This window comes from Vicia villosa, unplaced genomic scaffold (assembly GCF_029867415.1).
Source record: "Vicia villosa cultivar HV-30 ecotype Madison, WI unplaced genomic scaffold, Vvil1.0 ctg.000860F_1_1, whole genome shotgun sequence".
NCBI classification, from domain to species: Eukaryota; Viridiplantae; Streptophyta; class Magnoliopsida; order Fabales; family Fabaceae; genus Vicia; species Vicia villosa.
Genome location: NW_026705389.1, coordinates 183,068 through 198,705, shown reverse-complemented (window position 1 = coordinate 198,705; position 15,638 = coordinate 183,068). Strand labels below are relative to the sequence as shown.

General features: G+C 35.5%; 2 protein-coding genes across 2 annotated transcripts; one reads left to right on the top strand and one right to left on the bottom strand.

The window, feature by feature from the left end:
- Positions 1–337: 337 nt before the first annotated feature.
- On the top strand, positions 338–4,638 carry LOC131631754 (uncharacterized). Its single transcript, XM_058902518.1, has 5 exons — positions 338–507; positions 1,782–3,126; positions 3,545–3,802; positions 3,946–4,101; positions 4,187–4,638. Exons 2-5 carry the CDS (start codon positions 1,789–1,791, stop codon positions 4,304–4,306), a joined length of 1,872 nt encoding a protein of 623 aa, XP_058758501.1. The 5' UTR covers positions 338–507; positions 1,782–1,788; the 3' UTR covers positions 4,307–4,638.
- Positions 4,639–4,882: 244 nt separating this feature from the next.
- LOC131631753 (lysine-specific demethylase JMJ28-like) lies at positions 4,883–11,753 on the bottom strand. The gene is made up of 12 exons (XM_058902517.1): positions 11,069–11,753; positions 10,821–10,939; positions 9,089–9,194; positions 8,864–8,996; positions 8,710–8,773; positions 7,894–8,623; positions 7,380–7,703; positions 6,223–6,702; positions 6,070–6,142; positions 5,891–5,976; positions 5,533–5,652; positions 4,883–5,423 (listed from the first exon to the last, which is right to left on the bottom strand). The coding sequence occupies exons 1-12, from the start codon at positions 11,618–11,620 to the stop codon at positions 5,343–5,345; spliced, it is 2,868 nt and encodes a 955-aa protein (XP_058758500.1). The 5' UTR covers positions 11,621–11,753; the 3' UTR covers positions 4,883–5,342.
- Between the last annotated feature and the right edge of the window lie 3,885 nt (positions 11,754–15,638).

The following is a 15,638-nucleotide window of genomic DNA, read 5'->3' as shown; positions in this document are numbered from 1 at the left end:
GTCTAAAATTTTATGTATCAAGACATTAAAAACTTAAAGAGTTTAAAATCAAAAGACCTATACGTATACTCGCTCTAGAAAAATCGTCCATCTCAAATATAATATAAGATATTTTTCTCATTCACACATTCAAACTACTCAATTAAAATATTCTGCTCCACCTTATCGTGAATTCATTCTATTAAATGAAAACTCAAATCTATTCGATCTCCACCTATTTCTAGTTCTAATAAGAACAATTTATTTGACCATAGTTATTTTTGTTTAAAAATATATTGTAATTTAGTGACACAAAAAAATAGTGATATTTTAAAAAAGATGAATTTCTTGGACCTTAGGGTTTCTTACATGATGATTGATGACCGCCTCTAGAACATAATAACATCTTTTCACATTCACATTATTCATACATACATAAATCCACAACAATCGCACAAAACTGAGGCTCGCCTACTTCGTCGCTTCTTCCATTTCTTCACCAAACTAGCATGTTGTCTTTCTTCCAAGGTTCTCTCTTCTCTCTCTTTTGATTTCATTTTCCCTTTGCATTTTGCGGTAATAACCATCATCATTCTATTCGATTTCTTTTCATTTCTTGCGGTTGCTTCGTTTATTTCATCAACCTATACAAAAAAAAAATAGTCTTTTCTTTCTGGGGTTGAGTTTTAGTTTGATGTGAGAAAAAAATGCATCATGGGTTAATTGAATACTACTGTGAATCGTTGAATTTTCTGTTTAGAATGATGAAATTGTTCTCTTTGATTCTGACCTATTTTCTTGCGTGATGTTTTGATTGGTTATCTTCTCTTTACATTGGAGAGGTATAGATCTGAATTGTTCTACAAAAAAGTGATATTGAAACAACATTCGTTACCTTTGTAGCTGAAGTATCTAACTTTATTGAGTTTCCGCAAATGGGTGGTGGAGATTCCAAGAAATGAGGAACTTGTAGTTGGTGGCATTTTGTACTCTATGTATTAACTTAGTTTTCAAGCCATTGTTTTATAGAACTTAGTTTTCAACCTCTTGATGCCTTTTGGAAGATTGGGCATTTAGTTTACTAGGAAAATATTTAGTTAGGGTGTTGTTGAGAAAATAGATAAATAAAGTGCTTATTGAATAAGTGATTATCATATCGGTGCTCATATAGTCATATAAAAGTTATTTTTACAATTGAAGAGGAAAGATGATGGAAAATAGACTTAGGTGGTTTGGGCATAAGCGAGAAGACCTGTAGATTCTGTGATAAGAAGAGTAGATCAGATGGAGAGAAGTCAAACAGTTAGAGGTAGAGGAAGACCTAGAAAAATCATAAGAGAATTTATTAAGAAAGATCTCGAGATTAACGTTTTGGATAGAAACATGGTCTCAGATAGAACATTATGATAGAAGTTGATCCATGTAGCCGACCTCACTTAGTGGGATAAGGCTTGGTTGTCATTGTTGTTGAATATCGGGGAGCTTATTGAAATAAGCTGTGAAATAACTTATGTAGATGATATAAGCTATTTTCATAAATTCTTTCAAACACTTACATTTACATGTGTTTATGGCATAAGACAAACAAATAAAAACAAATAAGCTTCTACCAAATTCACCCTTTACACTCATCTACTTTTCATGCTTTTTGTGGTTCTGGCTTATGAGTGAAGAGAAGCCACTGTAACTAGCATTTCCATAGTAATGGCTTGTTTACCATGTTTATGGTTTTAACTATTGGAAATATAGCTGAATCATGTTTTTAAAATATTCTTGTCATTGACATGATTATTCATTTGCAGATTTTTGATGCTTAGAAAAATAAAGGGAGCGGCCCAATCTGTTCATAGAATAAATAGAGGCAGATACGTGGAAGTGAGTAGAAATGGGCCAATTGCATCGGTTGGACCAAATACTCACCACTGCCGATTCTACATGCATTATAAGTTTCATAGTGCAGCACGTACTTCATTTTGGTGGCTTGCGACAAGGGAAAGCTTTAACAAATGCTGTAATTTTAGAAACTTTTCTGTAAGCTCAGCCAGTAATGAAGTCACACATCATTCTCAGATTGCTTGGAAAAGGCTGTACAGAAAGTACTGTTCCAGTGGCGATAGTACATTTTCTCCCACCATAAATATGATTGCTCAAGCGGTGAGCTTGTCTTTGACTCGCTCTTATTTGCTGGTTCCTGGTATTTTCGCATTTGCGTGTGGAGAGCTTGCATTGTCTCAACGAAGATGGGGAGATGCAGAACGTTACCCGTCACATGATGCATTGTATATGCGTGCACGAGATGGGTATAATTACATGTTTACATTTACATTCATGATAGTCGAAGGTGTTGTTTTATTAGTGAGAGCTCTATATCTAGCTGTGTTATTCTCTCCGAGCATTGTGATGGGACCGTTTGCAGATTATTTTGGGCCAAATTTTAGGAAACTGTGGCTCCATGTTGTTCTTCGAACACTAGAAAGAGCAGGTCCTGCTTTCATAAAATGGGGTCAGTGGGCAGCTACGCGTCCTGATCTTTTTCCCCGTGATCTATGCACCAAGCTTTCTGAACTTCATAGTAAAGCTCCTGAGCATAGTTTCAGCTACACAAAGAAAACCATAGAAAAAGCATTTAACCGAAAAATTTCCGAAATTTTTGAAAACTTTGAAGAGGTTCCTGTTGCATCTGGAAGCATAGCTCAAGTGCACCGTGCTACATTAAAATATCGGTATCCTGGTAAACAAGCAAAACCACTGGTGGTTGCCGTAAAGGTTAGACATCCTGGTGTGGGAGAGTCGATCAGAAGGGATTTTGCTATTATCAATACGGCGGCAAAAATTTCCATGTTCATTCCAGCTCTAAAGTGGTTAAGATTAGATGAGAGTGTACAACAGTTTGCGGTTTTCATGATGTCACAAGTTGACCTTGCTAGGGAAGCCGCCCATTTAAACCGCTTCATTTATAATTTCCGCAGCTGGAAGGATGTTTCTTTCCCTAAGCCTGTCTATCCACTTGTCCACCCTGCTGTTTTGGTAGAAACATATGAAAAGGGAGAAAGTGTCTCACATTATGTTGATGATTTTCAAGGACACGAACATTTTAAATCAGCTCTTGCTCACATTGGGACTCATGCGCTTTTGAAGATGCTTCTGGTAAAATATATTTCATTTGCAAATTTTGATGTCATTGCTATCTTGTGGTTTTGGATAGAGTCGTTTTGGGCATTGTTTATTTATTATGCGCCATAAAAGGGGAATGGTTATAAAGGACGACCTTGCAATATACAGTTAGAATATTTATCTCAAGTAATTAGACAGAATATTAGAGAAATTCTTAGGCATTTAGGAAAATGACAAGTGTACTCTTAGAATTGTGTTTTAAAACCCAGACTGGTCATCGACTTGGTCGAGAGGTATTAGATCAACGGATTACTGGTTGGACCAGAAATCCAAAAGAAGCATATTTCATTTCCTAATCTTTAATATGAAGTAAAAGTAGCATAGTTCCCATAGCAGTTTTTAATATGGAACATCGTAACTTCTAGCCTAACCATGCAATGTCTTCTTCCAGGTGGACAACTTCATTCATGCAGATATGCATCCTGGAAATATCCTTGTTCGTGGAAAGTCTAGCAAACGACTTTTCAAATCAAAGCCTCATGTAATTTTCCTAGATGTAGGCATGACTGCTGAACTCTCTGGTAGTGATAGGGTAAACCTACTCGAATTTTTCAAATCTGTTGCCCGCCGGGATGGCCGCACTGCTGCAGAATGCGCACTCAGTTTATCAAAGAAACAGAATTGCCCCAATCCAAAGGCTTTTATCGAGGTAATTGTTTTTCCAACTTACTGATTGAAATTGAATGTTGAATATCATTTTATTTTACGAAGAATTTGCGCGTGCTCATCGACGGACTCCTTGACTTTGAATCTTGCACTATTTCATTCATTATTTCCTTTGTTTTCTAACAGGAAGTGGAAGAGTCGTTTAATTTTTGGGGCACCCCTGAAGGTGACATAGTTCACCCTGCAGAGTGCATGGAGCAATTACTAGAGAAAGTTAGGCGTCATAGGGTTAATATCGATGGTAATGTGTGTACTGTCATGGTGACAACCTTGGTTCTTGAGGTAACTATTTTTCTTCTGTTTGCCTTTGTATTATTTCTATTTGCTGATGTGATTCGCCTAATATTTGTGATTATAAAACTTGTAGGGTTGGCAGCGAAAGCTTGATCCCGGGTACGACGTGATGCAGACACTTCAGACTTTGCTGCTAAGAGCTGATTGGGCAAAGGACCTTTCTTACACAATTGATGGACTTATGGCCCCTTGAACAGAGGAGGCTTTTTCTTTGTTTGAGGCTCTTGAGAAACAATTTTGACAACATAACCCCCAAAACATCTCAATGTTCTAAGGGCTCCCTCAAGATTGCCAATTATTTCTGTTTTTTTTTTTTAAATCCATTCTTTGAAAAATCTATCCCCTGTATTTTTTTTCTTTAATTTTCAACTGTAATTTTGTGAGAATCAAAGTTTACGAGAAAAATCAAAGTAGAAAGAATAAAGTGATGAACCACGAAAGGAATTGTGATCATGTTATGTTACTTACAATGTATGATAACAAATTTAACTAGTATATCAACCATATTCCATACGATTCCAATCATTGTTCGAAACTTGTTAGAATGTAAATATTGTATTGATTTGACGATGATCAGTATTCAGACGATTTATCACCAGAATAATCTCAGCTGTAATGGTTAATGAACATAAACCCTCAAGCTGCATTCCCATTGATTAATCAAACAATTGTTGTGTATATAAACCCTCAAGCATTCCCATTGATTAATCAACCCGAAGCATACAAAATAAGATATTTGTTACTTCAAAAAGTGTCTGACTTGTATTTTCAAGATAAAATTTAGAGCACTGTTAAACAAATCTCGTTGGGGCACTGATTAGTATAAGATACTTCAGGGTTTATAAAGCATGTGCACATATTGTTTTGTAGATTGTTATTTGTTGCACTTAAAGTAAAACCAAAATTGATAACTTTAAACCCACTTCAGGACCTTGTAGTTGCATTCCCATTTCAAAAAACAGAGCAACTGAACTGATCACTTCAAAATTGAACAGTTGGAAAAACATTATAGACCATGAAGTTATTTATTTCAAAATTCATGTAAGGTACAAATGTCACCACAATCTAAAAAAAAAATAGAATCTGAAACTAATCAACTGAAGCACCTAAAGTACAAAAGAAGAAAAAAATTTAAGCACCTTGCTAGATCTTAACGATACTCGATAACAAATCTATAAATACAAAAAATACATAGTCTGCAGCTAACTAAGAATATATTTTAACTAAGTTCAATCATGTTTTGGATTGGAAGTAAGCTCATGTATTTCTTTTATCGCCGTCTCCACACTATTAAGAGCCATTTTCCTCGCCTGTTTTCATGAACACGAACGAAGAAACAGATTTTAGTTAATTCATGCTTGCATCTGAAAGAAGAATGTAGTTAAATGAAAAATAATAATACATAGATATGTAGTTTACCTCCAGCATGTCTACTTTTGCAATATGGTCTTCAGGAAGCAAATGAATCTCATCGGTCAATTGGATACATTCCGCAACATTCTCAGGAGACATAAATTCCAATACCACATGAACACAACACTGCAGGTCAAGAATCAAATACTTGTCATATATCCATACAATTTGAGATGAAGTGATTTACTACCTAAATCAAAATTGAGATAATAATATCTTGCTGTCTAAATTGACTAGAAGTGTAAAACGTTTTAGAAAGAACGGATAAATCCAATCAAGAAAAACTGAGATATTTTTCTGTCTAAATTGCCTAGAAAGGACAGATCAGATAAGAAAATGTTTAAAAATCTAGTTTAGAAGAGACCTTAGAATTCCTAATCTGGTATGGACATCCGGCGGGAACGATAACAGCTTCTCCAACATGTTGCTCAAAGGTCCACGGTTCGATATCTGGAAACGATGAAGGATAAGTCAACGAATTTATATTAGAGGCATATGATAGATGGTACAGAAATATAGATTATGAATTTATGATATACTTACTGAATTCCTCCTTCAGTCTCATTTTGTGAGTAGTGTCCAGAAAGATGCTCTGATCTAGAATTGGCTGAACCATCTGCATAATAAGAGAGATAGAACCAATTATTATCAATTCAAATAGGATCATGTTAAGGAATTGTCTTATTTGTAACTTGCCTTCTTGCCGTGATGTTCACTGGCACAAGAAAATTCATCAGCATGTCTTTTGAGATATTCTAGAAGCTTTGGTTCATCCTGTCTTCGGAAGACATCCCACTGAGCAACAGAATACATTTCAGTGCTTCGAACTGTCTTGCGGAGAGGTAAAGAGCTTTGTGTTTTCTCGGAATCTGAATCTGAATCTGAATCTGAACCAGAAACACATTCTTCATTGATGGAAGCATTTTCCTCTAAACTCTGACTAGGCATTGTTTTGACTTCATTAATGCTAGATGTTCTATTGACTCTCCTGTAAAAGTCGGTTCCTTCCATGGCAATACTCTCTGTTTCTTTTTGTTCCTTGTCTTCTACGTGTTCGGAAGTATTCATTGGCGACCCCCTTTGACACAGAGTTTGATGCTTTTTCAATAGCTTAGTTACATTAGCAAGATGGTCTGGTGAGAGAGGAGCATCTGTGGTATATGCCATGATATCAACCTGGAATTACAAATCAGACATAGTAAATGACATCTGTTATCAGCATAAAACTGTATTATGAAGTGCAAATGAGGCATGGAGCAATGTTATTTAATAAGAAGCTTTTGCAATGATTCAACCATTGAATAATACACGTCGGTTTGACAAAAGATGACAATGTTTAGGAATTTCTTTTTATTTCACATACCATTTGCCGTGTAAGTTGTAACAAAATTTACAGTTGAAATATCATGTTTATGACACTGTTAAGCATGTACCACAAGGTTATTGAAACGAAAAACAATTGTAAAATTTAAACAATGATAATAATATAAGATGCCGCGTGACTTATTAGTTGTAATAGCTAAACTTCTCATGTTTTCACTCACACACCTCACAGAAACATGACTTTCTTGATATGCAAGGAACATACGATCATTCGAAGTGAAAAGCATTCCAACCAAGAGCATGCTTTTTACTAAAAAAAAAGATGAGTAGCCGAGTTATCATGACAGGATACATCCATAGAATATGATCATGGAAATTCTGTACGCAAAACAAAAATCAGAAGAAGCGTATTCTGTGATATTTGAAATAACTTTTCCATTCCAAACTACAATGAAACAAACTAAAAGTTTAGAAAACTTTTATTCCAGATATATTTAAGAAACCAAATGCAACATAGTAAGGGAACATACCACATCATATGGCTCATAAGAGATATTTAGCACAGAACAAGCTTCCTTGTCAGCACAGCCATAAGAAATATGGACATATGGGCCTTTGTCATGTTTTGCACTCCCATCTGGCATATATGCCGCTAAATTCAGAAGACCGGACATGGGATTCATGTATTCTTGAAGTGGAAGAGCATCAATTACTTGAGCAAAATGATCTGGAAACTGTTTTTTGAATAGCTGGGAAGATAACCATCCATTTAATTTCAGCATCTCATGGAAATCATTTTTCTGAGGTCGACATCTAAGAGATCCAGTAAAATGCTGTTTAATGTTAATTTCCACCTGCAAGAATAAGAGTTCCAAAATAATATAACTTTATCTATGGTTTTTTGGTTCAAGGGAAGCTCCATTATCATTAAAAGCATGAATAACTATAGAGTCATCAACAGCAATAACTATAGACATAAAACGTATTATTTTGAACAAATATTAGTTTATATCAATTTAGCCTACGCAATTAGTTGATACTGACCTCACACCAATCCAAACAAGCTTCAAGTAAGTCCTTATTATTCTCGTATCTTGAAATGCTCTCCTCAAGATAATCACAGAACATGACCAAAGGATCCCAACTGAGGTTTTTTCTACTTCGGAGCACATTTCGGACTACTACAGGATGGCCTTTTCCCCAGTGTTTCTGGAAGTGTTCGCAATGATCTGAACTGATGGCGAAAGCTGTAGGATAAAATAAGCAATTATCATTAGAATCTTCTCTTCGAGCCGCTTCTTGTGATTGCTTATGCCTGTTAGTTTTATGATCTTTGTCACTACAAAGTGAACAACTTGAATTTTTATCCAAAATTTCAGGAACTTCATAGCTGCAAACTACTTCTTCTGCCTTCGTTTCCATTTCTTCTATCCAACTTAAAGGAAAAACACATCTCAAGTCAAGGTGGGTATTACCACAACCACCCAGCTCTGAAGGAGGACATGATACACTGTCGGTAGTGCCATTACAACCAGTCCAATCAGATAACAGTGAAGTATCAGTTACATCGTCGCTAGAAATGGTATTATCATCCGAAGGGTAACTTTCATTATCAATGCAAACGTCCATTTTATCAGGTATCTCGGTCACCAAAGAATTTATATGCTCAAAAGGGCTCCCCTGACTTAATGCCTGGCAACATCTTAAACAAAGACTGTAGGAACAACTCAGACAGCTTCTGTGAAGATTTAGAATCGACGAGTGGCAGTAATTGCTGAAACAAGTGTTCAATAAATACTTGTTAGAAAGAAGCATTATAAAATAATTTGAAATTTCATTACTGTAGCAGAAAAAAATTACCAGTTATTTTTCTCATTGCGGCCAAATTCGACTTGCTTGATGAGAATATCAGAAATATTTTTCCCTGTCAAACATAAGTCATCTAAGATAGCTGTTCTAATAAACAATTTGTTCATAAACTGTAAAATCAGAAGAGCAATTGTTACTTTACTACCTTTATTTTTCGCTTCTGTTTCTAGCTCGGTACGCTGCTCCTCACTTATTTGTTTTAGTACAGGAAGGAGCATACAGATCAAATAATGAAAATGCAATATCCTATGAACACTATTTCTGCCAGCCAAATGGTCCTGAAACAAAAAGGGATAAAATTGAAGTGTCAACAACTGCGCTAAAGAAAAATATATCCCAACAGAAAAGTATCGTTCTTTTGATATCAGACCTTACTTTCATTGTCTTTACAAAGACCTGCCCGACAATATTTACAAGTACAAGTTCCTCGACAAACTGGACACGCCGTCTTAACCTCATTAGGAGTCTCGGAATACCTAATTTGTTTCAACAAAAAATTGTCATGTGTTTCATATTTTGATCATCAGCATACAGGTACAGGTGACAGAACTCATATTGGTCAATTATCAATCAGTGTGGTAATACTACTTTGAAAAGTGGTACAAAACATAACATCCAATGAATAATCTCACATAAAGCAGATCAAAACACAATTTATAGGTATTCAAGCATCAGAATTTTTCAAAATATACTAGTCTGTATTAAAGCGTAGGCATTCCCGGATAGCGGGGCGGAGTGGCCGACCCCAAAAGTGGGATAGCGGGATAGCATATAGCGGGATGACCCGCTCTATTTGATCATTTTTTGGACAAATTACATATAATAATTATAAACATATATTTACTGTAAAATTAAACAAATAACTCAACTCAAAGTATTCATAAATCAAAGCACACATGACTCTTGAAGCGCATAAACGACTATGAAGGATGGTTAAGGTTAAGTCTCAACTCAAATTTGATTGAAACACCCAAAATTATCCTTAAAACGTTGTAAACTTATGAGATAATTTTGGTTTTTTAGGGGGGGAAAGGATAGTGGGCCAAAAACCGCTCTGCTCCGCTATCTTGCTATTATCCCTATAGCGGCCGCTGTAGTGTTCAACACCGGTAAGGCTCTTCCCGTAGCGGTTGGCCTCCGCTCCACTAAAGCGGGATAGCGCCGCTATTGGCTGCTGTTGTCTACTCTGCTATAATATGCAATATTGATGACAAAGCACTAAGTACACTCAGAGCAAAATCAAGGAAAGTAAACCATATATGCACAACCTATGAACCCATGAATCACGGACACAAACAGATACACCTGACACAACCCTGACATGTAGACATGGCAATAAAACCCAGACCCACGGGTACCCACCCGAACCCACCCCGAAGTTGACGGGGAAAACCCGCTTTGACTGGGGTTGGGTTCGGGTTTGGGTTTTCCCCGATTAGAAAACATGGAAATGGGTCGGGTAATGGGGACACTAGTACCCACCCCGAACCCGTCCCCGAACCCGCCCCGTTTATTACAATATGTACATTATTATTTATATTTTATAATTTATATTATTAAATATGTGGCTAATGTTTTAATAATTTGATTTGTATTTATTATTTTAAATATTTGAATATATGTATGAATTTTTTTGAGATTGTTTTATTTTGTTATTTATAACGTAATTTGATTTTTGAAAAAGTAAATATTTTTATTAAAAAAATTGATTTTACGAAATAGATGGTGGCGGGGCGGGGATACCCGAACCCAACCCGAACCCGTCAAGGACGGGTTTGGGTTTTAATTCCCCATCCCCGTTTGGGTTTGGGGCGGGTAACGGGGATTGATTGGGGATTCGGGTTTGGGTTTGGGGGAGGTAAAAACCGTCCCCGACCCGCCCCGTTGCCATGCCTACTGACATGTCGATACCGGTAATAAGTTGACAAAATGAAAAAAGTTGAACATAATCACAAGTGTTGGTGTCGTGTTGGTGTCTGACATGGACACGGACACACCTTTATCAAAGGTGTCAGTGCTACAGAGTATGCAACAGATAATGATGCCAAAGGAAATCAAATCATGCTTATAATCAGAATTAAAGAACATAAACAAGTTCCAACCTTCGTTTAATGCAATCCAGGCAGAAAAACTCCTTCTGGCAGTTGGAACACTTTATAAGATTCCCAGAATCACTACTCTGGCAACAATGACACTTCTTCCCCCCACACTTCTTCAAAACCTGAAAAAAACACAAACATACACAACAACAACAACAACAACAAAACATTAGTACACAACACAACAACAAAAATGCAATGTGTGATTGATCAAAAAAACACAAACAATTGCAAGAAAAAAAAAAAAACACCTGCAAATTATCAAAAGGGACTCTCTTATCAACATTCTTGGACCTGAAGTAACGCGGCGCGATAAAAGTTTTACCATTACTCTGAAACTCCACATCACACGGTGTCGAAACAGGAGCAATTTCCATAACCCCATTAGGCAATTCCTTCCTCAATTCACCCTCACTGTAATGCAATTCAATTTCCTCATTATTATTCCTCTTCACATTCTTCTTCTTATCAACCTCTCTCTCCAACACCATCCTTATCAACTCCAATTGCACATCAACATGTTTCCTCTTCTTCTTCTTGTTCTTCTTTGACCTAATTTCAACGACGTCGTTTTTCTTCTTCTTCTTCTTCTTCACCTTCACGTCCTTCGAAAGTTTCAGTGACTCCGGTACCCTCTCTTTGTTCTGACGATGCCGGCCTTGCAGATAGTGAACCTCGCATAGCTTCACGTTTTCCATCGCTCTCCGTTTGCACCGCCATTGCCGGCCGTCGGTGCGGCTGCACCGGAGATCGTCCGGCGGTAATTCTTGTTTCACCTCCTCCTTTGTTGATTTTTTCACCATGGGAAAATAATTGAATTTTCAATTTTTTTTTTCTGATGAGGAATTAGGTTTTTTTCTGGGGAAAAAGTGAAGAGGCTGCAGGAGGAACAGGAACAGAAACAGAAAAGGCAAAAGTTTTTTTTTTAGGGCCAGGGGATTAGTTTATTGTGTATTTATAACGGATTTGGATCGTCTGCAACGACGTCGTTTATGAGATAGGATTAAGTCGGATTAGATTCGGTACAATGTACAATGCATCTGCAACGATGTTGTTTATGATAAATTTAAGTTGAATTTAGACTTGTTACAATGCACCTGCAACGACGTCGTTTATGGTAAGTTTAAGTCGGATTTAGATTTCTATTTTGCGTCTGCAACGAAGTCGTTTAAATGGATTCGAATTCACTACGACGTTGTTTATGATATAATTTTTATCTGATTTGGATTATGCGGGATTATGTGCGAGGAGCGTTCTAGAGGCCAATTTATGAATAGAATGAGATATTAATGTTTGATGGAATTGTAGGGAGTTAGAGAGTCTTAGTTGGTCTTGAAATTCTCAATTTGGTAACAAATTTGATTCTAAATTGATTTGGACTTGTCTTTTGGTTAGTTAGATGAAGATAGAATGAGATGAAATTTAAATTAATTTAACTTAAACTTTTGTTTTAGACTTTTAGTTTTTAATTTTTGTTTTCTTTCTGTATTGGATTGGACATTGGTTGCAAATTGTATGATGAATGCAATAAGCTCATAATGTGAATTGTTTCATCAGAGTTACTATTCTTGGAGTTGAAGTTTTTTTTTTTTTCTGACATCAAGTTAGTTATTTAAATAATGTAACTTAGTATTGAGCAATTAATTGAAGAACTGAGATATGTAACAATATGAAATTCATGATGCAGTACTAATGTATCATGTATTCATGTTGAGATTATATAACAAAACAATGTAAGTTTTTATTTAGTGTCTCAAATCAATGTTTTTTTTTTATAGAACAATCTTAAATCTGATGTAAGACTATAACAGTGTCTCAATGAGTGATTTGAAGTTTTTATACATATTTGTGTATTGTAAAAATACTTCTTCCAAAGAGGTTAGTTGTCAAGATTCTACATTTGTTTGGCCCTAAGACGAGTTTACAACCGAAACATAACGCGGATTTGAGAGTTGTGTTTTGTACTCTTTTTTGGTTTTGTTACAAGAATGCTTTGGTAGTGTTTCTGCCGCAATTTCAATCTTAAGTTTTATGAGAAATGTTTGCACCAAAACGTGTAAAATGCTAGTGTTGAATTTGACTATTTGTAAGTTTAATAATTTGCATACAACATAAACATGGGCTTCCAAAAGTTGTTTGTTGTTTTTTGAAAAATCTTTTTAAAGCTCTTAAAGCAGATTGGAGATTGCAGTTGAACTTAATTTAACTAAAACTTAAAAAGTCATTATTTTGTTATCTTTTAAGTTTTTTTTTCTGTTGAAATGTGACTTTTGATATAGCTGCTAAGAGGATATGTAGCTAGTATCTTATTTTATTTTTGTAGTTATAGTTTCACCTAAGGCAAGTGGGTGAGTTCAAATGTTGCAAAGTTTCACTTTTTAATTTAATAAATAAATAACTTACTATTTAGTATAGTTGTTTTTATTTTTAATTATGAATCTCAACATGATGTTAATAAGTGGAAAAAGAGAGGAATTTTACCTAATGAACAGAAACATAATTCATTCAAAATAAAAAATTATGTGATTTTAATATTTTCTGCACAAAAGTAAATATATTGATATCTTTTTAATGAATGACAAACTCTTTGTAATAGTTATAACGTGGCTGCATGTTCAAACACAAATTCGATTTTGAACCTTGTAAGATTAAGTAGGAAAAGATTTGAGTTGTTTCATTTAAGTAAGTTGGAATCACGCATGATGCATGCAATTTTTTTCAGAAGAGAGTAGAGATAAAAAAAGAAAATTATGTTTTTGATTTCGTGAGAAACTAAACTGAAATTTACATCAAATAAGTTATGAGTACTCAGAAACATGAAATATATGTGATAAGAGCATTTTATTTTATAATGAAATATATGTGATAATTTAAAAAGAAAAAAAAAAAAAAAGAGAAATGTGACAGTAATTGAAGGAATCTGAGTAAGTTATTTTACTCTACATAGTTAATGTGCATAGATTTTGCATGTTTATTTTATGAAAGTAATTAAGGAATCTGAGTAAGTTAATTTTTCTTTAAAATGAGTATTTATTCTTTCTTGTTTGTCAATAATAAAAGTCTATATGATATATTAAAGGTTAGATATTTAATATTTATGTTATGAAGTCTACTTCTAAACGTACTGGAAACTCATTCAAACTTATCTAAATTTAAGTATGCGTTCTATATGTTTTACTTTTATTTAAATTTCAATAAGTTAAATTCCAAGTTCATACATTAATCACTTCTGCTTTTACGTTTTAAAATTACATTCACCCTCTAAGTCTATTAAAATGTCAGTGATATTCTGTTATGAAGGAAGCCAGGCCCAAACGAATTAAAAGGAGACCTATTAAGCTGAATGATTTCATTTAAGTTCAGGGGGTGCATTTAATAGTTTTATTAATTAAGAAGAAGTTTTATTTTATGTTGTTTGGCCCATGGCCCTTTTAGTAGAGCAAAACCCTACTATATATATGTTGTATGTTGTCTTTATGAAGTAAGAAGAAAAGTTGTTTTATCTTATTGTCTTTTTATGCAATTCCTAGATCTAAAGTTAACCTAGCATAGTCTAACATTGGTGCTTTCATCAATTGCCCTCAACCCTTCCATGGCTCCACCTAAACCTCCAAACCCTTCTTCTAAAGAGATTATAGAGGAAGCTATCCATATTTCTTCACAACACCTTACCCATGCTATGGCTGAAACACAAGAACAAATAGATGTGAGGTTTGCTCAACTTTCAGCATCTATAGCTCAGCAAGTAGGGGAGATTCATACAAGGCTGAATTCTGAAAAAGAAGATGAAGCTTCAAAATTTGAAGCTATCTTGGCTGCCATCCAAAAGGCAGGTCTGCAAGACAAACTACCTAGGGTGACTAATGCTGCTGCACAATCTGCATCACCTTCAGGTATTGCACAAAATTCCTCTACAATTTCATTTGGTTCTCCCCCATTCACATATACTCTTACACCAGCACACTCACCTCTTAAAACACCCACCAGCCACCAAAATTCCACCCCCCAACCAGCTGTCATGGTGACGTCAGCAGCCACCGTAGTGACGTCAGCACCCCCATCAACCCCTTTTAACCCATATCCCCCTTTATCACAACCTCACTCAGCGTTTATTCCCAATACCCCATTTATCCCTACACCTACCCATACAATACCTTACCACCAGCTATCCCAAGCACCACCATTACCTACTTTTAGATCACCTAAGTTAGATCTGCCACTATTTGATGGATCCGAACCATTAGAGTGGTTATTTCAAGCAGAACAGTATTTTAGTTTTTACAACCTTCCACCAGAAAATCGTTTAGCTCTTGTCTCATTTTATATGAAAGGGGATGCTCTAGGTTGGTTTAAATGGATGCACCAGAATTATTTGCTTAGTGATTGGTATTCATTTACAAGAGCATTGGAGCTCCGATTTGGGCCATCCACTTATGAAAATCATCAGGCTGCTTTGTTTAAATTAAAACAGCATGGTACTGTTATGGAGTATCAAACAAAGTTCGAACAATTGGGAAACAAAGTTATTGGGTTACCGCCAGATGCAATTTTAAATTGTTTTATTTCGGGTTTGCAACCAGAAATTCAAAATGAGCTTGCTGTGCATAGACCTACTTCCATTTCCCAAGCTATTGGGCTTGCTAAATTAATTGAATCCAAACTTAGCGACACCAAAACAAAATTTGCCAAACCTTTTTCCACCCCTTATCCAAAACCGAACCCCAATATTCCTCATATTCAGCCCACAAAACCTTCAACACAGCAATCCCAGCCCAGTTCCTTGCACTCCAAACCAGCCCAATCCTCTTTTCCTATCCGCAA

Excerpts from the sequence above, each read along its gene's own strand:
- LOC131631753 (XM_058902517.1), bottom strand. The coding sequence starts at position 11,620 with ATGGTGAAAAAATCAACAAAGGAGGAGGTGAAACAAGAATTACCGCCG. Across the intron at positions 10,940-11,068 it reads TCCCTTTTGATAATTTGCAG|GTTTTGAAGAAGTGTGGGGG; the intron begins GTGTTTTTTTTT and ends TGTTTTTTTCAG. Across the intron at positions 6,703-7,379 it reads CTTATGAGCCATATGATGTG|GTTGATATCATGGCATATAC; the intron begins GTATGTTCCCTT and ends TTGTAATTCCAG.
- LOC131631754 (XM_058902518.1), top strand. The coding sequence starts at position 1,789 with ATGCTTAGAAAAATAAAGGGAGCGGCCCAATCTGTTCATAGAATAAAT. Across the intron at positions 3,803-3,945 it reads ATCCAAAGGCTTTTATCGAG|GAAGTGGAAGAGTCGTTTAA; the intron begins GTAATTGTTTTT and ends GTTTTCTAACAG. Across the intron at positions 4,102-4,186 it reads TGACAACCTTGGTTCTTGAG|GGTTGGCAGCGAAAGCTTGA; the intron begins GTAACTATTTTT and ends TAAAACTTGTAG.